The sequence below is a fragment of the Manis javanica genome, chromosome 4, assembly GCF_040802235.1.
Source record: "Manis javanica isolate MJ-LG chromosome 4, MJ_LKY, whole genome shotgun sequence".
NCBI classification, from domain to species: Eukaryota; Metazoa; Chordata; class Mammalia; order Pholidota; family Manidae; genus Manis; species Manis javanica.
The window spans coordinates 101,704,334-101,731,205 of record NC_133159.1 but is presented as its reverse complement, the minus strand read 5'-3'; the positions used below and the strand labels follow the sequence as shown (position 1 = coordinate 101,731,205).

General features: G+C 40.7%; 1 protein-coding gene across 3 annotated transcripts in view; it reads left to right on the top strand.

The window, feature by feature from the left end:
- The window catches only part of VTCN1 (V-set domain containing T cell activation inhibitor 1), a 111,139-nt gene that overhangs the window by 63,868 nt on the left and 20,399 nt on the right, over nucleotides 1–26,872 (top strand). For all 3 annotated transcript variants that reach the window (XM_073234470.1, XM_073234471.1, XM_073234469.1), the window contains exons 2-4: nucleotides 9,593–9,657; nucleotides 19,785–20,132; nucleotides 22,171–22,449. In XM_073234470.1, the coding sequence (XP_073090571.1) occupies nucleotides 19,916–20,132; nucleotides 22,171–22,449 (496 nt within the window). In that variant the 5' untranslated portion in view covers nucleotides 9,593–9,657; nucleotides 19,785–19,915. The remainder of the gene's footprint in view (nucleotides 1–9,592; nucleotides 9,658–19,784; nucleotides 20,133–22,170; nucleotides 22,450–26,872) is intronic.

The window sequence follows — 26,872 nt, the reverse complement described above, 5'->3', positions numbered from 1 at the left end:
TCTCCTGGACAGTGGTTCTCAACCAGAGCAGCGTGTCTGGGGACATTTTAGTTGGCACAAGAAGAGCAGAAGAGCTCCTGGCACCTAAGAGATAGAGGCCGGGGCTGCTGCTCAACACCATATGATGCTCAGGGCAGCCCCTGGTGACACAGTTCATCTGGCCCAACCAGTCAACAGTGTTGACCTTGAGAAACCCTGTACTAAATAAACACATTACTCAGTGTTCTTAAAATGTGGGCCAAAAATGTACATAGAGGAGTGTCAGCTGATATTTCCATTCCACTGTCATTACTTTTCTATTAGCCTGAGACTCCGGTAGCTTGTAGTTTGCGGTCAGCTAAAGCCCCCTTTCATGTGCTGCTGCTAAGAACGCACAGGGAATGGCACACACAGGCCCTCACGCTCCCTTAGAAACCATGCCCAGTGGCGGCACCCTCCTGCTCAGTCTGCAGGCAGCCTTCCGACCTTTCCCACATAATATCCTAGGCCACCGTCATCAGTGATTCAAAAGAAGTTGGCTTGCAAGCTGAGATCTAGTTGCTGGTCACGTCTCCGTGGTTCTGTGGCACTGAGACAATGTAGTCCTGGGGCCAGTGCTGTGCAGAGCCCCCTCTGCCCCGCAGTATTGTGCCATGATTCTTCATGGCAGCCTGAAAGATAAGAGGATGCCCCACATGATTCTCAAAAACACCCAAGTTCTGAGATCTCTTTTCCAAACAGAAAGCTATGCCATTCACCATCATTCAAAAGATGTGGACAGAGCATGGCTGCCCAGCTCTGATGCACTTTCTCCTGCACGTCCTCCTCAAGCTCCATGTAACAGCTCCTCCTCTTTGCCAATTTCTTCCTGACCCTCTACTTATTGCTCTTGGGTAACCCTCTACTTAACACTCTATGAGAGCTTGGTCAGTTCCTTGGTTGTGAGAGCTCGTGGTTTTTCTGAATCAAAGATGGCCTTGATTTTACCAATATCAAGAGACATCAGAGAGGAATATACAGATGGGGAAATATACTCTATACCCTGGATTCTTCAGGGAAAGAAAAATGCGAATAGACAACAATCTACACTTCTCAGAAACCCAAAACCTGTACTAATCAATATCTAGAAAATGGCTAGATAGTTTTACCTTGAAACCTGATGCTCTTTTCCATGTAATGTTTAAAAATAATTCCTTATTTCCTTTCATAGGAAAAAAAACTTTCTGAATAAACTGAAGTAAATGTATTCAAATTCAGCATTCCTTTTATAAACCTAGTCACTTGGCTAGTTTATAAACAAGTAAGATGTTTGATATGGTCAAACATTTACTTGATTTACTCAAATATTCTACTTGGTATATTTAATTTAAAAGTAGAATTTACTCAGATTAATCACGCATATGCTAACCTAATCTAGTTTTCAGACTTTTAATCATTTATCCATTTCACAAATGGAGGTAAGCCAATGACCTCAAAGGAATGTGGTATCTCTCAGTGTGTCAGTATTTGGGAGGGAGACAGAAATTAGAGACCGTAGAAGCCATTAATGTTTGAGTAAAACAAAGAGGACTTAGGGTCTTCCAGTAGGGTGCTCTGTACGCTGGGTAGGCGATCAGAAAGCCCTTGTTTTCAGAAATGGAGCTAGAAGAGCTATACAGGGGTGGGGATGTGGACCGCCTTCTGAACTGTGGCCTCTTGTCATATGGGACTTTTTCTAGAAGTATGGCTCTTAGTAGCACAAGGTAGAAAGTTGGACTCCCTGGGTTTGAGACCTGGCTCTCCCACTTTCTAGCTGTGAGAGCTTGGTCAGTTCCTTAAGCTAAGCCTCAGTTTTCCCACTTGTAAATAGGTAGTGATAGTGACACTTAACTCATAGGGTTGTTGTAAGAAATGAACAAGACACTATGGGTAGTGTTGGCGCTGATGATGCCTGATAACATTAGCTATTGTTTTATCACTCTCATGGACCTCTAACACAATGAAGGTTTTTCCTTAGGGAAAGGTATCTCTCATCTTAGTTTATTTTTTGGTAATTCACTAATACAGTAATAGAGTCCATCTGCAGCAGTTTATGTTTCTATAGCATCAATTAACTCATACAGGTCAGAAAAATAGGGGAATGATGGTATTAATGTGGAAATTGCGTTGGTTCACCTGCATTTTTCCCAAGGTGAGGGGAGCTGAAATAGCAGAGGAGAATGACAGCTTTGGTGGGAAGAGCTGAGTGTGGCTTTCAGTTCTTTTTTTTTTCTTTAAACGAACACCTGAACTTGCAGCTCCCTCCCCAGAAAAGTTCATCCCAGGTGTACATCCCCTTGTACCCCCCTCTAAATTCACTTCACTAATAGCACCCTAAGTCAGAGTTCCTGCTCAATTGTTTCTGTGCATTTTTAACATCCTCTAAAGCAGCTTGTGGCCCTACTGAGCGGCCTGCTTTGGCTGTCCAGGGTATCTCCTGGGGTACCAATTATTGTTTCTGTCACTTGATGGATTACAAAGTCACACAAGTTTTGAGTGATCGGCCCTTAACCCTACTTTTTCCCATCAGCCTTGTTACCTTTATTGTGCAATGTGAGGTTTTTCAGGAATGCACATATCATGTTTTAACAGAAATGCCTAATTTCTTTCACGTGCTGCCAAAGGCAGCACTAGCTGAAGTAGAGACCTGTAAAGGAAGCAAACAAGGCCATGCTTAGGTAGTATGGGTGTGTTTGGCAGAATTCCCGGCTGCCAGGCTGGTCCCTCCCCCAGAAGGCCCTGAGTCCTGCAGGCCTTGAGAGCACCTCCCAGCCCCAAGCACTACAGAGGGATGCTTGGGTCCTGACCCTGCCCAGTGCAGCAGAAATACTTTTTCTTTGTGTTTCTGCCTTGGAGACAGTATACAGCAGTATGAACTTAGCTAAATATAATTCTGAATAAAGTCTTTCTCTTTACTCTCTTTGCAATTTGTTCATAGAAATGCACTTTGATTCTCCCTATTTCTCTCAGATTTAAATATTTCCTACCTCCCTAGAATCCCTGTGAGAATTGGTCATCTCTTTACTGAAGCCCTGACCACATTAGTACAGTGCTATTACCATGGTATGTGTGCAGGCCCTGTGTGATATTTACCTCAATATACTATATGCTTCTTGAGGGTAGACATTTCATCTCTGTTTCCTCCATGTTGCCCAGCACAATGTCTTTCACTTAGGAAGTACTTAACAAATGTTTACTAATTGAACAAATCTTCCAAAAGCATTGAGTTTCATCTGGACCCTTTTATAAGGAGCATCTAATAAATGTGCACTGTGAATTTCAATGCAGTGGTTAGAAGACATAGTTTTGCATTGAAAATTTCCTGTAGCATAGTTATTGGAAATTACTCTGGGGAAGTAAAAACCAAAAGACAATAAGCAATGTAAGAACATCTTATGTGAAATATTTTATTCATCTTTTTAAAAAATTAATAAGCAGCAGACAGGAATTATTTATTTTGGCTTCTCTGATAGTTTCCTGCTTCTCTTTCCAAGGCTCTGGAGGCTGAGCTGTTTCCTAAGGGAATATCAGTTCAGAACAACCTCATGGTGATTCCTGCATAGATAGGGAAATTGCTGACAAAGACAGGGTTCTGCTTCCAGTTAGGAAAACATGTGGCCCCAAGGGTGATGGAAATGGGCTCAGCTGCTGTGGTTGACACCCACAACTTCTCCTGTCCTCTTCCTGCTGGTGAGTGTCCAGGTATCTGTTCAGTGTCTTTGCTGTCCAGCCTCTCCTTGAGAGAGGGCAGGTGTCACGACCCTTCAGGGACCGAAGCAACATGCCCAAGGTCTTGGTTCTTCTCTAGGCTTTATTGTCTAATCTCTCGCGGCGGTTACAGCAGTTGTCAGGAAGCTCTTCTCCCTCCCGGTGGGCTCCCTTATATTCAGTCACCCAACCAATCCGGGACAGTATCATGCGTGACCTTTAAGCGGATAGGTGTCACGCGCCACTCTAAGCGGGCAGCACGAGCTGTGCACGGGTACGGAAGTCTGCTGGGCCAATCCCCAACAGGGAAGAGGGGAAAGGGTGGTGAGCAGGAAGCAGGCACCATCTTTAGGGTGTTGTCCAGCTAGAGTGGGGTTCAGCCTCGGCCGTAGGCCGGGCCCCCACATCTCCCCCTTTATTGTTTTATAACCAAAGGGCTGTCGGGATCATGCCTGTCTTAGGTCGTCCGGAGTCTGCGGCATTCTTATCCGTCCTCAGGCAACAGACAACTTAGGTCTGCGCCCTGTCTTAGGTTGATATGCGCAGCTCCCGATCTTACCCGTCCTTGACTACTGATCCAGCATATTAAGCCATACTCTAGGGGAGATGCCTTCCTCTAGCACTGCCATGGCCTGCAACAGGACCTTCCGTTCTCCCCGTTGCTGTTTTTGTAACAGACTTTCCTCCCAAGCAGGAGAGGCCCACAATTAGCAATATTCCTATGACACCTACACCTGACCAGGCTTTGGTGGCATTTAACACAGCTTCAGCTATTTGAGCTACGGAGCAAAATTTCTAACCATAGCTGAGTGGTGAGCTCGTCAAGCTCACTGGACCAATTTGTGGTTAACATCTTGCCTAACTGTCTGGACAAGTTTGGCAGCTTTAGAATAATTATGAAAAGGAATACCAGTAATACACCCTCATATACGCAGCCCACAGACAAAACCTCCCCCAAGAGGTCCAATTGTTCTTGAAGAAGGTTCAGTGGCCTGGGACAGACCATTCAGCGTCTCTGCCGTAGGAATGGTGGTAGTCAGCGCGGCGGTGGCTGCAGCTGCAGCTCGGCTTCGCCGTCGCCTGCTGTAGGATCCACGGCAGGAGCAGAAGCAGTGCAATCATCTTGTACCTCCGCTCCAGGGTTTTCCACTCTGCATATCAGACGTTCAGGCACCCAAACGGGGTTCTGCTGGTCCTGTGGAAAAACACAAACCGAGCCTCGGGTCCAGATTATCACTGGGTCCGGGCCTTTCCATGTTCCTTCCAACACATCCTTCCACAAAACTTTAGGCATGTGTTTTGGATTGGATTGTTGGCCGTGCCGCTCTGCTGCACTGCGGCCATTTTTGTCCAGTGTTCTAAAATCTTCTCCTATTCTCCCTTTTTGTTTATATAAGGCATTCTTGAGGGTGAGGTGGGTGCGTTCCACCATACCCTGACCCTGAGGGTTGTCTCTAGCTCCCTGCTGCTCTCATGACACAAAAGGATGTCATCCATATAATGATAGATGATTATCAGGGGAAACTGTTTCCTGACAGTTTGTAAGGCCTTCTTTACATACACATGGTGGGGCTATTAGCCATGCCCTGTGGCAATAAACCTTTGACAGTCTCTGGGGTGAAGTGGGATGGAGAAGAAACAGTCTTTGATACTTTTTCCTAATTACAAAAATAGGTGTGTTCGAGGTAGAGGGCTGGAGGTGACCAGCTGCTATCTGTTCTTGTACGAAAGTGTGGGCTGCTTCCTTCTTTTCTTTGGTGAGGGGCCACTGAGGTACCCACACGGGCCTTTTTAGGCTGTTTTCCCTCAGTGGCCCCGAAGAAAAACCCAATCCTGGTCCTCCGTCCCCATCCTCTCTCTAAAGGGGGAAGTATCCTAGTTATGATTTAGATGGACTACATCGCTAATTCCGTGAACCTTTTGATTTCGTCGCCACTCTGCGAACCTTTTGATTTCGTCGCCACTCTGCGAACCTTTTGATTTCGTCGCCGCTCTGCGAACCTTCACTGGCGCCTCCTCATTCCATATATTATAATAAACAATGTCACAAACACTAACAGGACACACACACTACACATAAACACCCACGGCAACTGCCTGCTGTCTGCCCTGCCACGTATACTTTCAGTTTACTCGCCGATCCACTCACCCTCCTTGGTTCCCTCTCCCGGTCTGGCCAGCCGACCGAACGGCGTCCAGCGACGTTCATCAGCAGGCACCAGGGTCAGCAGATCAGGTCGCGACAAGGTTTAGCGATTCCCGGGTTTCGGCACCACTTGTCGCGACCCTTCAGGGACCGAAGCAACATGCCCAAGGTCTTGATTCTTCTCTAGGCTTTATTGTCTAATCTCTCGCGGCGGTTACAGCAGTTGTCGGGAAGCTCTTCTCCCTCCCGGCGGGCTCCCTTATATTCAGTCACCCAACCAATCCAGGACAGTATCATGCGTGACCTTTAAGCGGATAGGTGTCACGCGCCACTCTAAGCGGGCAGCACGAGCTGTGCACGGGTACGGAAGTCTGCTGGGCCAATCCCCAACAGGGAAGAGGGGAAAGGGTGGTGAGCAGGAAGCAGGCACCATCTTTAGGGTGTTGTCCAGCTAGAGTGGGGCTCAGCCTCGGCCGTAGGCCGGGCCCCCACAGGCAGGAGATAGCACGCAGGCCTGCAGTGGGGGATCTACAATGGTTCAGTGTGGCCGGAGTGCAGGATCTGAGGGAGTGTGGGGAGACACAAGGCTGGAGAAAGCAGGCAAGACCCCCTTTGAAAGACCACGTGGACCACATCAGAGAGTGGATTTTCATCATGAGGGCAATGGGAAGGCACTCAAAGTTTTAAGCAGAGGACTATTATGATCAGTTTTGTAATCATTCTTACCAGCATCTCAGCAGCAGAACCAAGGGGGTAGCCTACAACAATTTCCATTAGCACCACCGAGGAAACATATTCTCAGTTTGAAACATGTGCTTGTTCTATAACCACAGCAGAAAAGCAAGAATGAGAATAGCTAATAGGTATTGAAGTTCCTTTGTTCCTAAGTGATTTTTTTAAAATGCATTAACTCATTTAATCTTCACAAGAAGGAATGGAAACCTGAAGTCAGGCAACTCGTAAGTGGTGGGGCTGGGACTTGAACCTGTGCAGGCTGGGTCCAGAAGCCTGCTTGTGATCACAGCATTAAACTGCCCCCATGATCACCCCAGTCCAACTTTCAGTTAGGTTGTTTCCCCTGAGCTACAATTATATCAAAATTTTGAAGTCACCACTGACTCTGGCAGTATGAAGAGAAGAGTGTGTTGGAAAGTTCCAGACTAGAAACAGGGATAACTATTAGGAAAATGTTGCAATAATGTTGGTGACCAGAGACGGTGAGGACAGAAGTGAAGAGACAGAAGAGAAAAAAAGGAGATACTCAACAGAACTGGGTAATTCAAATGAGAAAATGCATATTGAACATTAGCACCAAGCCTGGTACATGATATTGCTGATGTATCAAAATACTATATTTTTATTATTATCAGCTGGATTATTCTTCAGTCCTAAGTCATAGCTTTTCATAATAAGCTTAAAGCAAATAGTTGCAGGTAAACTTTTTTATAGTAAAAAGTAATATATGAATAGTCCTTTATGGATTATGCCACATTCATTGTCTAATTTGATCCTAAGACAACCCTTTTATATTAGTTTGCTACGGCTACTGTTAACAAAGTACTACAAACTGGGCAGCTTAAACAACAGGAATGTATTATTTCACAGCTCTGGAGGCTGGAAGCACAATAAGAAGGTGTGGGCAGGGCTGGTTCTCAGGGCTGTGAGGAAGAATGTGTCTCAGGTCTCCCCAGCTCCCGGTGGTTTGCTGGCAATCTTTGGTGCCCTTGGCTTATGATCTCGGCTTCCATCTTCACGTGGTGTTTTCCCTGTGTGTGTGTGCATGTCTGTGTCCAAATTTCCCCTTTCTGTAAGGGCACTAGTCATATTGGACTAGGGGCCCACCTTAAGATGAGAGGACCTCATCTTAACTAATTACATCTGCAGTGAACCTCTTTCCAAATAAAGTCACATTCTGAGTTAGTGGGGCTTAAGACTTCAAAATATGAATTTTGGGGACACACACTTCAACCATAACACCTTTGTAGCTGGTAAAGCAGGAACTACTCTTGTTCTCATTTTGAAGATAAAGAAACTGAGTCTCAGAGAGAAGAAGTAACTTACTAAAGGTAAGTGAAACCCTGGTTCATAAATGCAAATCTATTCCCTAGGTCAGCAGGCAAAGAGATAGTGCCTGGAGCTGAGTTTATCTAGCTGTTCTCACACACTTGTACCAGCAGGAACTGAGGCCGCACCAAGGTTATAAAGAGATGGGAAGTGGTCAGATGTAGTCTCCTCTTCTAATCAGCTGTGGATGTGTTATTACTAAAAGCATCATTTTGCTTATTTAATCCCTGCCCCTATGGCTGCACCTCATGAGGGCTTGACCTTCAGGGGACTTGTTTACTCAAAGTGTTTCTTGTAAGTCTGTTGTTACTCTCTGGCGGGCCCAGCCCGGAGCTAAGGAGAGCTGGGTACAATGAGCCTTTTCAGGGCAGAAAGTAAAATGCCTGTTGCTTCCCTTTTCTTTCTATAGTATCATTCTCTGTCCCCCTGAGCCTTCCCTTTGTCTTGCCTATTAGTAACATCAGTGTGGGTATGGGAAATGTGTGAACTGCCAACCGTGAGAGAGTGTGGCTGAGGACACTTGCCTGATGACTTTTGCACAAAGGCAGTCTGCAATGGGCAAGCTTCCCAGGAACTGTTTTCCCAACATGCCGGCTCTGACCTGGGCCTTCTGTTCTGTCTGAATCACTCTCAACAGCTAAAACTGGTATACCCTTCAGGAACATGCGTTCTCCTGAGCAGAGAGGAGGCACAGGCCCCATTTGTGAGCCCCCTACCCTTGGGATGCAGTGCAGAAGGTAAACGAGTGTGAATTCCAGAGACAGGTTCTAATCCTAGTTCTGCCGCTGCCAACCATGTGAAGTTAAGGCAGACGCTTCATCACCCTACGTCACTTCCGCATCTGTAAAATGGAGATGATAAATTTGTTTTCTTCACAAGGTTACTGAATGAATGAAATCCACAAATCATGCCTAGAACAATATGTCTGCCATGTAATTCTAGCACTCATTTAATTTAAGTGATAGTTCCTTAATTATTTATTTCTCAAATGTTATTTGTTAATCTGTTCATTGAAAACTGGCAGGATAACACATCAAGAAGTTAACAGGGTTGTCTGTATGATGGAGTTACAGGTGATATTATTATCCTATTTTTACTTATTTGTATTTTCTAAACTTTCTATAATAAACATGTATTACTTTATAAGAGTAAATAAATTCCCACTGTGGACCTACAGAGGTGCAATAGACTAGGAATGAGTGGATATAAAGTGAAGACATGATCACTGTCTTTAGTGGAATTAAAAGTCTATGGAAGGAAACAAGACAGGTAGATTAATGTTATAAGAGGCATAGGCAATAATGCTCAGGAGGAGTGGAGTATGGGACCCATCCACCTCCAATGGCACCTGGCATTGCAGGTGATGCCTTCAGTTTTGCCCCAGCAGACATTGTATAAGAACTTCCCTGATCCGGAAATAGGAAAAGTACGAGGACACACAAAGTCAGATAAAAAGGTTACTCCTTTAATCTATCCCACCGCCCCAGAGGGATGGGAATGGAATTGTTGAGATTCTTTTTTTTCTAAGGTACTTATTTCTAGGAGGGCTTATGTTGAAGAAGAAGTTAAGATGCTTTCTGTACACCTCTTACAAATGATGGATATGAACCCAAGTCACAAAGCAGCATGTCAGATGGAATGAAGAAGTGATTTCCTGTTTCTCTTCTCTCTCCATAGCATTATTAGCATCATCATTATTCTGGCTGGAGCAATTGCACTGATCATCGGTTTTGGTATTTCAGGTATGTGATCTCTTGCGTTGCCATGTTCCATTCATCCCTCTCCATTTGGCCCCAAATCACTCCATGTGGTAGAACAGAAAGAGCACAGGCTTGACAGAAAAATCTCTGAGTACAGCTTTGATTCTTCTACTTACTGTCTGTGCTCTCTTCACATCAGTCACTTAACTCCCTGGGCCTCAGTTTCCTCATTTATAGACTGGGAAAATAATGTTTGTATTACTAGGTAGCTGAGAGAATCAAATGGGATCTGGTTTTACCAGAGTGTCAGAGTATTCTACCTACCAGTCAGTGCTGAAAATGTCACTCTAGGGTCATAAGTAAACTGTGGTGGCTGAACCATCCTATCAACAGTTGACCTGGATAGATAATTTCTTTGAAATTAAGCTTCAGTTGAAGTGTTAAAGAATATCAAGTCTCTGTACACAGGGGTCTTAGATAAAGAGAAAAACGGTTGTGACTGCTGTCCCATGTAGGAAACAGATGTCACTGTGGCATGGATGGTGATTTCTGAATGCAGCTAACTGATGTCATTGCAGGAATAGTGTTGTCTTACCTCGTCTGTATGGACCCTGTCTTGGAAGTATCTATTATGGATGCCACTTTAATTAAGACATTGAGTGAGTTAGGCTAGCAGCTGTCTTCTCTGAGGAAGCTGTTTGCTCTATTTCCCTTAGACCGCCTGACAAAGAACACCAAATTTATTTAACTTAGTCTGTGGCCAAAGCTGTCACTATAGAACCAGCTGCCTTTTCCCTGTCACTCTCCTCCAGGGTGGGTGTGCTGTCACTAAACAGTGGCCACAGGACCTAAACAGAGAAAACTCATGGTATATTTGTATGCCTAGAAAAGACATTAGCACCCTTCCTAAATTTCCTTATTATCAAAAATATGTATTTTGCCTTTCATCCATTTTTCCATTGGATTATCTTTTTCTTTTTGATTTGTAGGAATATATTCGAGATGCAATTTGGTTACATTTATTGCAAAATATATTATATTCTGTGGCTTGCTTTTTCACTTTCTTATTGCCTTTCAATGAGCATATAAGTTCTCAATTTTAACAAAGTGAAATTTATTAGTCTTCCTTTATACCTGGAGCTTTTTGTAACCTGCTTGGTTAAGAAGTCTTGCCTATCCCAAGATCATGCAGATTTTCTTCTAGGTTATCTTTATTGTTTTACCTTTCACATTTGTATTTATGGACCATCTAGAATTCATTTTGTGAATGGTGCAAGGTAGTAGTCAAGATTCACATGCTCCGTGTGGCTCTCCAGTTGACTCAGCACCATTTACTGAAAATGCTGTTCTTCCCCCACTTCTTATCAAGTGCCATTTTTGCCATAAATGAAGTATCCAAATATGTGTGACTCTGTTTCTGAACTCACTGGCCTCTTGCACTCTAATATTCTTTTATCATCTGTTTTCTCTTTATGTTATTTTACCTCCTTACATATGCCTAATCTTGGGCATTTTATCTGTCTCTGTCTCTCTTTTTCTGTCTTAAAGCAGGTTTACAAAGTGTTATTAGTTTTACAGTCTGAAAGAACCAGATTTGGGTTTTATTTTTAGTTTTTCTCATTTTCCTATTTAATTAGTTTTAGCTTTTGTCTTTTTAAATGTCCCTCTTTCAGCTTTGTTTTGCTGTCTTTTTAAATTCCTTTTCTAATATTTCAAAATAAGTACTTCATAAAAAACTATGTCCAGAAAGGCCAATAAACAGCTTTTAGTAGAAACTGCCATTCAGTTTTCCAAAGTGACTTACCAGTTCACTCTGCACCCAAAGGGTATGAGAGATGCAGAGCTCACATCCTTCTCAGCACCAGGTATTATGCGATCTTGTGATTTTAATTTCTAGTTCTTGCTGACTGAGGAGACAGTATATTTTCATATGTGAAACACAATGTTGAGCAACAGAGCCAAACACAAAGCGGCACATTCTGTATAATTCCATGTACACAAAGTTCAGAAACAGGCAACTGAATCTCTGCCACTAGAAGGCACAATAGTGGAAAGAGTGAGAGGGTGGCAATCAGGAGGGAGCACGAGGGGACTTCAGGGGAGCAGTGACATTCTAGTTCTTGGTGCAGGTGGTAGTTACGAGGGATAAATTTGTGATGTCTTCAAACTGCAGTTATGATGTATACATTTTTATGTATATATGTTATACTTCAATATACTTGTATATATATATAACTCTTCCACAGTTATAATTTACCCTATTCTTGATCTTGTTTCACACCTTAAATTAAAATCCTCGTGTTTGTTATTCACTCTAAATTTTGGTGACTAAGTTTTTCTGGGCCTCCGGTTAAATGGCTTGCTGTCAGAGCCCCTGTGGAATTACCTCTGGTGGCTAGTGGCTCCGAGTACCTTACCAAGAAGTTCCACATTGCCACAGCTTCCCTGGGACAGCCATCATTTTGCTCCTTACACCGCTTCCTGTTTCAGAGCTATAATGATCTCAAGTTCTTACATGCTCTTTGAATGAAAAAGCAAAGGACACATGGAGGGGTAAATACATAGACAGATAAACAGTAGTCCACCCAGTTCATCAGTGTACCAACACTGAAGAGGTTTTTCCTCCTTCCTATTTCATGGGGTGAGAACTTGTTATTTTGGGTAAAATGCTCTTAGTTTAATACTGTTTAGTTGGATTTTTCTCAATTGACCACAACCCTTACCCAAAAGTATCATATTATCACACTTTAAATAAATTCAGTAAAATGTCAGCTGGCTTAATACACAAGGCAGTGAAATTAAGCAAATAACATTCTGTAGACAAAATGATCATTTTCCCTTTTGATTGCTTTCTATGCATACCTTATTAAATAACTTTACATACATTGTTTGATGTACTGCTCACAACAAATAGGACACAAATATGATTACTATAACCAGCTGAGGAACTTGACCAAGGTTGCATGCAACTAGCAAGTGGGCACAATTGTGTTTCAAGGCCTGGAATTTGCTTCCAGAGCCCACACTCTCCCCTCCACCACTCTCTACTGATGATAACATTCACGCAGAGTAGTGGCAGGGAAGGGGGGTTTCTGGTTGGTCTTGCGGGCATTATTTCTTTAGACCACAGCTTTTAAAGATATTCCTAAATACAGAAAAAATTCTATTTCTTTGTAACTTCCTGAGGCCATATTTGCCACCTCCTCATAGCTACCCTACTGCTTACAAGTTCTAAATATGGACCTCATAAAACTTGAAATGCATTTGAGGTGGATTGTTTGGAAGAGAGGTTGAAGGACTCCCACTAAGCCCAGATTGTAGGAGAGCCTTCGTAGATGCCCCTTTGAGAAGGAGGGAGATGTCATGGAAAGACCTCTGACCCTACTTGGCCCAGTCCCTGTGCTATCACTAACTCTCTGGGTGACTCTGAACAACTCTGTGCAGTGGAGGAGTTTAGTAATCACAGAGATGTTCTAATCTCAAGTCTTACTCTAACTGCCTATTCTTTGGTATATAACTTAACTTTCCAGAAATAGTTTCTTCACTGGTAAAATAGAGGTATTGTGGGAATTAAAAGAGAAAGTGTTTGTAAAGTGCCTGATACATATGTGTAGCAAATAGCTGCCATTGTTATTTATATTGATACCACCAGTGCTCTCAATAATAATTTGTTATTAATGCATTCATATAGCACCTCCTAAAACTTGCACAATTTCCTGGCCACACCAGGACCAGCCTCCTCTAAAACTAGGGAGGGCAGGCCAGGAAGTCACAGGACCCTGCCTCCTAATAAATGCTCCATATTTGGAAACTGGATAATCCAATCAGACAGGTGCTCGTAGCACCAAAACAGGAGCACTGAACAAATAGTTGGGAAATAATTTGACATATGCATTTTTTTAAATTGTTGTTATCTAAGAAAATAAATAGCTGGTAGACTTTCTTACACTTGTTTTATGGTTTTTAATCATTTTATTTTTATATGTGGTGGGGATACTGATTTAGTGGGTAGGCTTTCTACATATCTCAATCTGACACTGGGTATCAGCAAAACATGGTAGGAAGAACATGCCGGTCTTAGTGCCAGATGAGACTGTGTTTGATACTTGCCTCACTACCTGATATGAGTTGTGATAAGTAAAGCATTTAATGAAGGGTTCCTTTCCTCCTGGTGCTCTGGTCTGCAATCCTTCCAAATGATTCTAGTTAACAATGGTTATCGATGTCATTGATTTAAGATTTAACATGTGGCAAGTGCTATATTAAACTCTTTACCTGTATTGTATCATTTAGCCCTTTCAGCGACCCTCTGAGGCAGCTACTGTTATTATAGCATCCTCATTTTACAGATGGAAAAAAAGTTAGAAAACGTGCTCAAGGTCACATATCCAGTAAGCGGCAGAGCTGGAACCTGAACCCAGAGAGCCTGATACTTGTTCTCAAATCATACTCTGCTGCAGCTTTCCACACTTTTCTTTTATTTAGCCTAACCCAGCACCCTTTCTGATTTCTCTGCACAGCAGCAAATATTATCCCCAACCCTGCCCTCCTCTCTGTCAAAAGTGGCACTCACAGGTGCTACCCTGGGTTCCACCGGTGCAGGCGTAAGGCTACGTGTTACCTCCTGTAAGCCTTGCGCTATGGTGCCCATCTGGACAGCTGGGGTCCAGCAGATGCTGAGTGACCATATGCTGAAGGCTTCTAGAATGCTCTCCAAACTTCTGGAATATACAGAATGGTTTTATCCAGTGGCATTTGGGCATCCCAGGATCGTAATTTCTTCAGAGAATCCTTTTGTTACCTGAACTCCACTTTCCAAGACATTCCTGTGCCTAGAGCAGAGGGCAACTGAATAGTCCTCACCCTGTGTGCAAACTGAATGACTCAGATTTTAGCTTGCTGCCCTTTTGTAGCTCCTCTCTTGCCATGCAGACCAGAGCTCTGACAGTATTAGTCCTCACAAGATGGATAATTCATTGTCAGCAAGTGGCCAGGACTTCCAATTTTAAAGAGCTTTGATGGATTCCTCTTAGAGGCCAATGAAATCCTTAAAATCTGTGCCCATTTAAAGTAACAGAATTCTATATCAATAGATAGCCAGCTGTCTCCTAGAGCCTTCTTCTTACCTTTTGGCTCACTAAATCAAAAAAGAGCCCATGGTGCTTATGAGGCCTGGAGAGTCATATCAGGCCAGACTGTGTTTCTTAGAACATAGCTCCTTGAGCCAATATTTGTTTGCAAGTTTGAATAAAGATTTCCTCTTTTTGCACAGCAATATTTATATACTGTTGCTTGCAAATTAAATTTCATTTAATCACTTTTTAACCGTCATTTATTCACGTAACAAATAGATATTTATTGATTGCTTGTCTGGGTGCAAAGCAATGGCTAGGTCCTCATGGTTTGGTCACTTCTCACTGGCTTTTATTCCTCCTCCTGATTTGATATGAAGAGGGGGATTTAACTGACATTATACTCCATCCATCTGCCACATCTTTAATGCAACCTTAAATGGGCTAGAACCTGCAGTAAGTCCCGGGGTATGTCACAGCTGCCTACTTTTAATCATTAAGTTCTCTAAGAAATGAATTCTCTACCTTTGGGCTGAAGGCCAATCAATTAAAATTAATTCAGTAACACAATTACTGAACCAAGGTAAGTCATTACCATTTCATTCTCTTCATAAACTGTACTAACCATGTATTTTTTTCTGAAAAGTAATTTTTCAATTTAACTTTAATGCACACTTTATAAATTGCAATCAGATTTATCCTTGCTTTAACATAGTTATATTTTGCTCCATGATTTTATTGAGAATCTCTGTGTTTCATTGTCTTCTTTTTCACTGGCTTACATTTCCCCCAAAATTAGATGAGGTAATCCTACCAAATGTTCCTTACCCTGACAATCATTTTGGATAGAACCATTATCTTAAACAGTGCAATGACTTCTACTGACTTCCATTCAGTCATTCATTTTATTTATTCACTCAACAAATATTATTTCTCTTTGTAAAACACAGCAGTAGGTACTTGTCTCAGGTTGCTCAGGATGCCTTATAACAAGACTGGGTGGCTTGAATAACTAAATTTATTTTCTCACAGTTCTGGAGATAGGGAAGTCCCCGCAGGCTCCAGGAGGCCCTACCTCTAAGGTTTCCATCAGAGGCCCTGGCCTGATGACATAGAGGTAATGGCCCTACCCTTTGAAACTAAGGAGGCAGCCCTAATGATCTCTGAATATCCTTTAGGGTTAGAGTGCCCTTTTCTGGAAGAACCGCACATGCCCACAGCTGAATATCTCTGTGGTCCAGTCTTGTAGGATCTAAGAAGTCTGACAGCCTTTTTTAATTTTGTCTCATTTTTTTTCTATCTCCTTTAATTTCCTATGCCCAGCTGACAGTGTTTCTGCTGTTATAATCCTATGTGTATTCCTGGCTTCTTCTGAGATGCCTGATTAAACCCATGAATCACAGCTATGATCTCCTTATCAAGTGGTTGTTCAGTCACACACTTAGTGTTCTTTTCAGAACAGCTTTCTCTTTTTTTTTGCAATATGGATAAGCTGAGAATTTTACAAATCTTCAAGTTATGGTTCCTTTTTGCTTAACAATTCCTTCTTCATCTCCTTTCCCATGTTTTACTATAAGCAATCAGGAGTAACCAAGCTGCTCCTTTAAAACTGGGCTTAGAAACCTTCTCAGCTAAATATCTAATTTTATCACTTGACAATTCAACCTTCCACAAAACACTAAAACACAGTTCAGCCAAGTTCTTTGCCACTTTGAAAAGATTGCCTTTCCTCCAGCAACCAATAACAAATTCCTCATTTCCATCTGAGACCTCACCAGAATTGCCCTTAACATCCATATTTCTATCATGTACCTCAAAACTCTTCCAACCTGTATCCATTACCCATTTCCAAAGCCTCCACATACTTAGGTATTTATTACAGCAGCACCCCACTTCTTACTAAAATTTGTATTAGGATTCTCCAGGGAAACAGGACCAACAGGATGTATGTGTATGTGTATGGTGGGGTGGGTGGATTTAGAAAGAATTGGCTGGCATGATTATGAAGGCTGAGAAATCCAAAGATCTGCAGTCAGTGAGCTGGAGACCCAGATGGTTAAGTTCCAGTCTGAGTCTAAAGGCTTCAGAACCAGGAGAGCTCTGGTTCTTCTGAGGATGTACTTGTCTGAAGACAAGTAGGCTCAAGACCCAAGAAGAACCAATGTTTCAGTTCAAATTCAAAGGCAGAAAGAAGACTGATGTCCCAGCTCAAAGTAGTCAGGCAATAGTAGCTTCCTTTCACTCAGCCACTCAGCCTTTTTATTCTAGTCAGGTCATCAAGTGATTGGATGGGTTCCACCCACATTAGGAAGGGGGATCTGCTTTGCTCAGTCTACTAATTCAGATGTTAATCTCATCCGGAAACATCCTCACAGACGCCAAGACACCACAGAATGTTTGACCAAATGTCTAGGCACCCTGTGGTTCAGTCAAGTTGACACATAAAATTAACAATCACAACATTCTAAGACTCAAATAGAATTAAAACAGTTTCTGCCTTTGAAAAGCTTGCAAATTAGTGCCAGAGATAGACTAAGCACAAGGTAGAGGGGAAAAGGTACTAAAATAAAGGCAAAGGAAAGTGTTAAGGGAGAGTAGAGAATCTATTAATTTTGGCAGATCAAAAGAGAGTTTCATGCAAGGGCTGCCATCTGAACAGCCTTGAGTATAAGTAGAATTTGGATAACTTGGTGATAAAGGAGAGAAGAAAACTATAAATTGTAGGTATAAGGTGAACAGGGGTGTGAAGATGCATAGTATACTTGTATAACCAGTACTAGCCTGGAATATCTTGGATATTACTCTGTCAAGTAAAAATAATTGAAAACCAAATTAAATCTTAAAAGCAGTGTTCAAGAAAATGCCAAGGCAGGGGATATGATGTGTTACATTCAAATTACACAGAAAAATTTCATACCATCCTTTTTCATAATTCCTCCCCCAAATCTCCCACATAAATGGCTGTCATGCATGGCAGCTGCTCCAAAATCTCTCTTCTCTCATACTCTAAGGCCTCCAAAACATCTTTCCAAACCAGCCTATGCACATGTTTTTGTTTCCTCTGCCTCCTTTTCATTTATAACTTTTCTTCAGTCATAGCTCTCTGTTCTTTTTAATATAAATCCATCTAGTTTAGTTTCTCCAGGTCTGTCCCTCATCCATTACCTTCACCTATTTTATAAAGGCCTAGGAGCCAACTAGATAATTCCAATCCCTAATGCGCTAGAAAAGGCAAGATGCCAAAGGTATCCTTATGTTTGAAATGCTTACCTCTTATATTTAAAAAATAGCAAGTATGATTTGTCTATGTACTTTTCCATTGAAAGAAGGAAATCAACAAATCACTTGATACACATACATAGTATAGACTATGAAAGGATACAATGGGAAATGAGGCTGGAAGGTAGCAATCGAACTACTATCAATAGGGGATTTACTACTTATCAAGCAGTATCTAGCTTTGAGAACCATGTTGGTTAGTCTGAACTCTCCACATCCCTCAGGAACCATGGGAGATTAGTGAGTAGAAAATTGACATGTTCAGTTTGTAACTTCAGGATTAATGCATGTAAAGTAGATTGGATGGAAAGAGAGATGAGAAGCTAGAATACCAGTAAGGAAGCTGAGAAGCCCAGGTGAGAAGTGCTCAGGACCCCTCCTTTAGACTGTCGTGGCTTTAAGAAAGAGAGGTTTGCACAGACCATTTTAATATAAGGTGTTTGTTTACAGGACTGTAACTCTGGGGAGAGAAAATTCTGGGGCAAAACACCTCAAAACTGAAATCAGTTAAAGGGAGAAATAAAGTTTAAAACCCATTTATTGCTTACAAACTGCAGTCCGGGAGCCCTCTCTCTCCTGCTCCGGCAGAAGCAAGGAAGACCTCCCCCAAACCTCTCGGGTTCAGATAAGCTCTCAGTCTCCCAGGTAATTATCCATTGATATGAAATGAACTACCTCTCTAAACCCTTTAGGAACGCCTGTTGACATGGAGATGCACTAAAGCCAGGCGAGAGATTCTGGAAATACTGCAATTTTACCCACAGGACACTTAGAGATTGAGACAGGAACTAGACCTAAAAACCCTCAAGATCTAAGACAGCTGTAAGGATGGGGGGCTCACTTCATCTTTCTCTCTCATGTTCTCTCCCTTACATTTCTCTGTGTTTTCTCCATTCTCCAATTGGGCTCAAAGACGCCTCCTCTTCTTCACTTCTCATTCAGACCCTCTCAAGAAGATTTGGTTAATCAAATCACCCCTTATATGTATCCTAGTCAGCAGCCTCTAGTGCACAAAGAACAACTGGTCAATCCTTCACAGACTAAGTGGCCAAGTGGGGAAGAGGCAGTGGGCACCACTGGTGCCATAATTAGCATTTCAATTGGTGATATGTTTGGAGAGGATGGGTGGCTTTTATCTTAGGCCAAAAATCGATTTAACTAAGTATCATTCTTCATTATGCTATAGCTAGCACTATAACCAAATCATTTATCTTCTCTGTGCCTTAGTTTCTTCATCATTCAAATGGAGATAAAAGTAACAGCCTTTTATAATTGAGCAGACCTCAGAATGTTTAGCCACATTTAGTTAACATGAGGTTTCACTTCTGTATCACTTCTGGTTAACTAAGAATAACAACACCTTATTGTGTTAATTCCACTTTGCATATCAAGTTTTCATCCATTTCATTTGATCCTCACAAGAATTTTTTAGGGTAGCTAAGATAGATATCCATCACCTCCATTTTACTGAGATCCCGGGAGGTTACATGACTTATTCAAGGTCACACATTAAGTGACAAAGCCAGAACTTGAATTCTTATCTTCAAACACCATGTCCAATATCATCTTCTCTTGTTGCCTCTCAAGGTTTGGGTTCCTTGGTCTCAAAAAGCTACTGTGTATGGCAGATCTGCTATAGACATAAAAACTTTCATCTTCTTGCTCCTTGTACTTTTTTTATGTCTTCTTTTTTATGGCTCTCTTGCTCATCTATATTTCTTATTTATTACAGAAGTCTCTGTTTGGCTTTTAGTAAAAGTTTGGTTGTAGAAGTTCCAAAGCTTCCCTTGGCATTGACCTGTGCTTCCTGAATTGCAGGGAGACATTCCATCACAGTAACTACTCTCACCTCAGCTGGGAGTATCGGGGAGGATGGAATCCTGAGCTGTACTTTTGAACCCGACATAAAGCTTTCTGATATTGTGATACAGTGGCTCAAGGAAGGTGTTATGGGCTTGGTCCATGAATTCAAAGAAGGCAAAGATGACCTGTCAGACCAGGATGAAATGTTCAGAGGCCGGACATCTGTGTTTGCTGATCAAGTGATAGTTGGAAATGCTTCTCTGAGATTGAAAAACGTGCAACTCACAGATGCTGGCACCTATAAGTGTTACATCATCACTTCTAAAGGCAAGGGGAATGCTAACCTTGAGTATAAAACTGGAGGTGAGTTACTTTTGGAAAAACAGAAACTGCCAAGATATTTGGGGCTAAAGACTGTGGTTTGCTGATGAAATATCCTGTTACGCTCATGAGTGACCAATATCAAAGACCCTGCTAGCATCCTTGCTGTCCAAAATCCACATCAATTCCAAAAGTAGCCCACTATTAATATTAGGCCTTATAGTTTTTGCGTGCATATATTCCCTGAATTATTTTGCCAACATAAATTTTATGGTAGCCTCTGCTACTGTTCATATGAGAAGCCTATAATCAATCTGGTCTGAGACTTTTCTAAGCTGCATAGGTACTAGGCCCAAATCTGAAATCAGTACCGTCAGGGACTTCTGACAGTGGAATCCTTTTTTGGAGTTTAAAGGGAACTAACCAAAATAATGTTATCCTATAAGCTTACCAACGCTCTCCCATTGAAATCCATCCTTCCTTACCAACTCAGTTTAACATGATTTCTGTATTTCTATACAAGGGATGAGACAAGTTCTGCAGAAGTAAAAGAATGATTAAGGAAACAAAAATGATTGTTCTTCCTTTTGAAGAACTCATAGTGTAGAGCTTAGAGTTGAGGGTTGGGGCAGAGATAAGAAAAATGCTTAAGTACTTAGAGTAATTGTAAAGTTTATCAAATGCTTTAAGAGAAATACAGAGTAATTGGAGATTCAGAGGCAGAGAGAGATCACATCCAAATGCATAGGGAGGGAAAGGAAAGGAAAGCCCCATGGAGAATTTGGCATTAGAGAAGAGCCTTAAAGGATAGGCAGAAAGTATCCTGAGGCCTCCTAGCCAAAGCTCGTCCACACAGGCCTTTCTTGGACACTACATAACATTGTGTCTATAATAGTTAGGGTCTGGAGTTTTGTTAATAGCAATGTATCAATGATGGTTTCTCAGTTTTGACAAGTGCACCATGGCTATTTAAAATGGTAACAATGGGGAAGACCAAGTACAGATTATACAAGAACTCTCTCAAGTTGCTTTGCAGCTTTTCTGTAAATCTAAAATTATTCCAAAATTAAAACCTTATTTTTTTTAATGGTGATAATACTAGATATCCCTAGGATGGTTGCAAGGTGCAAATGCAATGTCTAGAATTGGGTACTTGGCACAGAGTATACCCTCAGTAAGTGGTGGTGGGTGGTCATTTACACTCAGTTTCTCACAAGCAAAGCTTCTTCTCTGCCTGCTCCAAGCACGTGAGTCTTGTCTTCTCTGCTAGACAGCAGAATTTTTAAACGGCAGGGCAAGGGCTCACCTTTCACCACTCACTCAGCACCAGCACACTCCCAGGCAAAGGAAGATGTTAAATTAATAAATTGTATCTTGTCATTTTGGCATAATAAACAATGTACAGCTAAAATGTCCAGGCCTTAACATTTCTCCACTGTGTCTCTACAAGTGTTTCTTGGCTTTGATGGAGGAGGAAGTTAGTAATAATTTCAAAGTTCATTTATCTCCCCAAGAAGAATTATCTTAGAAGAAAACAATGTCTGTCTATATCCCTGGATACCAGGGTTGGTCAGTCTCTACCTAAGCAAAATCCAGATTCCCCTGATGACAAGACCTGTGTATGGGGTTTCTGTGGGTGACAGGCAAATGCTGTTTGTCTTTCCTCCTCTCTCCTTCCCCACCCTAACTTTATCCTCCAGGCAGAAAAATACATAAAATCCAGGAGGCTTCATAGGCACCTGGAAAACTGCCCAGTTTCCTTAAGGGATAGATTTTTTTGTGATCAACTTTCCTTTACCCTTAAACTCACTCTTACTTGGAGAAATATATCTGTTGTAACAATTATACCTAGCATTTAGGTCTTGAAGTTTGTGATTTTGGCCAGAGGGTTGTGATGCATACCAATAGTATGAATAAATCATTACTTGTATCTACAACACAATGGGCCATACACAGCCCACTGATGAGTACCGCATCACTTCAATGATAGAAATGACTGGGTTTTTAAGACCAGGCACTTCAAAGGCTATTTAATCTATCTGATGTTGACATCTGCCCTTTTTGCCCTTTAACCCTGCAGCCTTCAGCATCCCAGAGATGAATGTGGACTATAATGCCAGCTCAGAGAGGTTATGGTGTGAAGCTCCCCGATGGTTCCCCCAGCCTACAGTGGTCTGGGCATCTCAAGTTGACCAGGGAGTCAACTTCTCAGAAGTCTCCAATACCAGCTTTGAACTGAACTCTGAGAATGTGACCATGAAGGTTGTGTCTGTGCTCTACAATGTCACAATCAACAACACATATTCCTGTATGATTGAAAATGATATTGCCAAAGCTACAGGGGATATCAAAGTGACAGGTGGGTTCCTCTGTGTTTTTAAAAATTTTTTGTTGAAGTATAATTGGTACACAATATTATATTGGTTTCAAGTATACAACATAATGATTCAACAGTTATATACATTATTAAATGCTCACCCCAACTAGTGTAGTTATTATCAGTCAATATAGAGAGATGTTACAGAAGTATTGACTATATTGTCTATGCTATATTTTCATCCTCATGACTAATTTATATTATGATTGAGATTTTTTGTCTCTTTATCCCTTTCACCTACTTTACCCACCCATGCCAACTCCTCCCCCACAGTAACCATCAATCACCTCTCAGTGTCTATGAGTCTACTGCTTTTTCGTTGTGTTTTGTTTTTAGATTCCACATATAAGTGAATTCATATGGTATTTGTCTTTCTCCATCTGGCTTATTTCACTTAGCATAATACCCTAAGTCCATCCATGTTGTCCCAAAGCTCAGGAATTCTTTTGTTTTTACAGCTAAATAATGTTCCATTTTATATATGTTCCATTTGCTCTTTATCCACTTTACTATTGACAGACACTTTGGTTGCTTCCATATGTTGGCTATTGTAAATACTGCAGTGATAAACAGAGGGGGGCATATATCTTTTCAAATCAGAGATTTTTTTTTTCCTTCAGGTAAATTCCTAGAAGTGGAGTTGCAGAGATGTATGGTATTTCTATTTTTAGTTTTTTTGAGTAACCTCCATACTGCTTTCCATAGTAGCTGCAACAATTAACATTCCCACCAATAATGTAGGAGGGTTCCCTTTTCTCCATATCCTCGCCAACATTTGTTATTTCTTATCTTTTGTATAGTGGCCATTCTGACTAGTGTGAGGTGATATCTCATTGTGGTTTTGATTTGCATTTCCTTAGTGATGAGTGATGTGGAGCATCTTTTCATGTGCCTGTTGGCCATCTGTATGTCTTCTTTGGAAAAATGTCTATTCAGGTCATCTGCCCATTTTTTAATTGGGTTATTTGATTTTTTGGTTTTAAGTCATATGAGTTCTTTATATATTTTGGATGTTAACCCCTTTTCAGATGTATTATTTAGGAATATATTCTACCCTACTGTGGTTGCCTTTTTGTTTTGTTAAGGGTTTCCTTTTCAGTACAGAAGTTTTTTAGTTTGATGTAATACCACTTGTTCATTTTTTATTTGTTTCCCTTGCCCTGGGAAATGTGTCAGAAAAAAATTTGTACAGAAAAAAATTTCTCATGCTATGTTCAAGAGATTTTTGCCTATGTTTTAAGAGTTTTATGGTTTTGTGTATTAAATTTAGGTCTTTGATCCATTTTGGTTTACTTTTGTATATGATGTTAGGGAGAAATCCAGTTTCATTGTCTTGCATGTAGTTCTCCAGTTATCCCAATATCATTTATTGAGGAGACTATCATTCTCCCATTGTATATTCTGGCCTCCTTTGTCACATATTAATTGACCATACATGTGTGGGTTTATTTATGAGCTCTCTATTCTGTTCCATTGATCAATGGTTCTGTTCTTATGCCAGTACCATATTGTGTTGACTACTGTAGCTTTGTAGTATGGCTTAAAGTCGGGGCATATGATACCCTCAGCTTTGTTATTCTTTTTCAAGATTGCTTTGGCTATTCAGGGTCTTTTGTGGTTCCATATGACTTTCAGGATTATTTGCTCTAGTTCATTGAAGAATGCCATTGGTATTTTGATAGGGATTGCATTGAATCTGTAAATTGCTTTGGGCATGATGACCATTTTGACAATATTAATTCTTCCTGTCCATGAGCATGGGATAGATTTCCATTTATGTGTGTCTTCTTCAATTTCTTTCAAGTCTTATAATTTTCAGAGTAAATTCCTTTCCTTGGTTAGGTTTCATTTCCTTGGTTAGGTTTATTCCTATGTATTTTATTCTTTTTGATGCAATTGTAAGTGGAATTGTTTTCTTGATTTCTCTTTCTGCTAGTTCATTGCTGGTATGTAGAAATGCAACAGATTTCTTTATAGTGATTTTGTATCCTACAACTTTGCTGAATCAGTTATAGGTTCTAATAGTTTTTTGGAATAGTCCTTAGGGTTTTCCATATACAGTATCATACTATATATAGAAAACATACAGTGTCTGTTCATATCCTCCACCCATTTTTTAATTGGGTTATTTGCTTTATGGTTTCTGAGGTGTGTGAGTTTTTTATATGTTTTGGATGTTAACCTCTTGTCAGATATGTCATTAACAAATATATTCTTCCAAATACTTCTTCCTTACCAATTTTGATGCTTTTAATCTCCTTTTCTTGTCTGATTGCCATGGCTAGGACTTCCAGTACTATGTTGAATAAAAGTGGTGAGAGTAGGTATTCTTGTCTTGTTCCCAATCTTAGAGGAAAAGCTTTCAGCTTTTCACCACTGAGTATGATGTTGGCTGTGAGTTTGTTGTATGTGGTCTTTATTATGTTGAGGTATGCTCCCTCTATACCCATTCTGTTGAGTTTTTATCATGAATGAATGTTGAATTTTGTCAAATGCTTTTTCAGTATCTATTGAGATGATCATATGGTTTTTATCCTTCCTTTTGTTAATGTGGTATATCACATTGATTGATTTATGAATATTGTACCATCCTTGCATCCCTGGAATAAATCCCATTTAGTTCTGATGGATGACACTTCTGATGTATTTTTTAATTCAGTTTGCTGATATTTGGTTGAAGATTTTCGCATCAAGGTTCACCAGGGGTATACTGGTCTGTAATTTCCTTCTTTTGTATTGTCTTTGGTTTGGTATTAAAGTGATGCTGGTCTCATAGAATGAGTTTGGAAGTATTCCCTCCTCTTCTTTATTTTTCAAATACTTTTAAAAGGATTGGTATTAACTCTTCTTTAAATGTTTGGTAGAATTCAGCTGTCAAGCCATCTGGACCTAGTATTTTGTTTGTAGTGATTTTTTTAATTACCAATTCAATTTTGTTACTGGTAATCAGTTTGTTCAGATTTTTCTGTTTCTTACTGATCAGTCTTAGAAGATTGTATGTTTCTAGGAATTTATACATTTTTTTCTAGATTGTACAATTTATTATAATTTTTTATAGAATTCTCATAATTCTTTGAATTTCTGTGGTTGGTTGAATTTCTCCCTTTTCTTTTCTTTTCTTATTTTCTTTGCATCTTTTTTTTGATAAGTCTGGCTAGCGGTTTGTCTGTTTTGTTTATCTTCTCAAAAAATAATTCTTGCTTCATTGATTTATTTTCTATTGTTTTCTTTATACTTATTTATTTCTACTCTGATCTTTATTATGTCCATTCTACTAACTTTGGGCTTCATTTGTTCTTCTTTTTCTACTTCCTTTAATTGTGAGTTTAGATTGTTTATTTGGGATTGTTCTTGTTTCATAAGATAGGCCTGTAGTGCTATGCAGTTCCCTCTTAGAACCACTTTTGCTGCATCCCACATATTTTTTTCTTTCTCAGAAAATCTCTCAGTTTTTATTAGGGATAATATATTATTAATAGTTATAAACATAATCAATATACTTTTTCAAGTAATATGTTTACACATGTTTCTTAAGCCATTACTACAGTTTAGTGATTAGGTACCAAGAACTTGTGGAAAGAAACTCCCCTGTTAGTCCACTCAGCCTGGAAGAGGAGGTATTACTCTGCTTCAATTGGTTATTTTTTCATAGGCTAGTTGACTCAAAATTACTCAGTGCAAGACTGCAGATTTCTGTAACTGTTCTTGCATTGAAGTAATGTTGCATGCAGAATCCATAGATGTTTTGTTTGGAGTAAATGTCTGTTAAATGTCCACTCACTGGGGAATTTGCAGTTGAAATTTCCCAAATTTGCATACTGTGTTCTATAGTTCTGGGATCCCACCAGCTTTCAGACTGGACAAGCTGGTACCATCATGTTACCTGCAGAGAGCTACTACATATGAATACCAGCGTAGTCTACAATCTAGACCCATGTCCATAGGGTTCTTCACTGTCTGGCTCCCATCCTCCCCATGTGGCCCAGAGACACTCTGCCTTACCAGCAGCAATTGCTTCTAAACACCCAAGAAGCTAGGGACTGGACACAGGCAACCCCAAATTTTACCACCATTAACACTCTAAAATGTCAGGAAGATGAAACTTGCCACACTTTTATCTTCTGTCTTATTTGATCATTGTTCATGTGTATGTTATGATTCTTCTAAGTGAATTGAAACTTCCATGAAGAAAGGTGTCATGACTTCTTTTTGTTTTTCAGCCTATAACACAGGTACACAGAAGTTGCTCAGTAAATACAAACATTGATACTCGGGTATTCAATAATTGATATTTGATGCTGTCATTTTGATGCCTTGGTTTTGATTGATTATGCTGACCTTTCATTTCCTTCAGCTCAATTTCCAGTGTGCCTATCATAAGCAACTGAGCATGCACATAAGTACT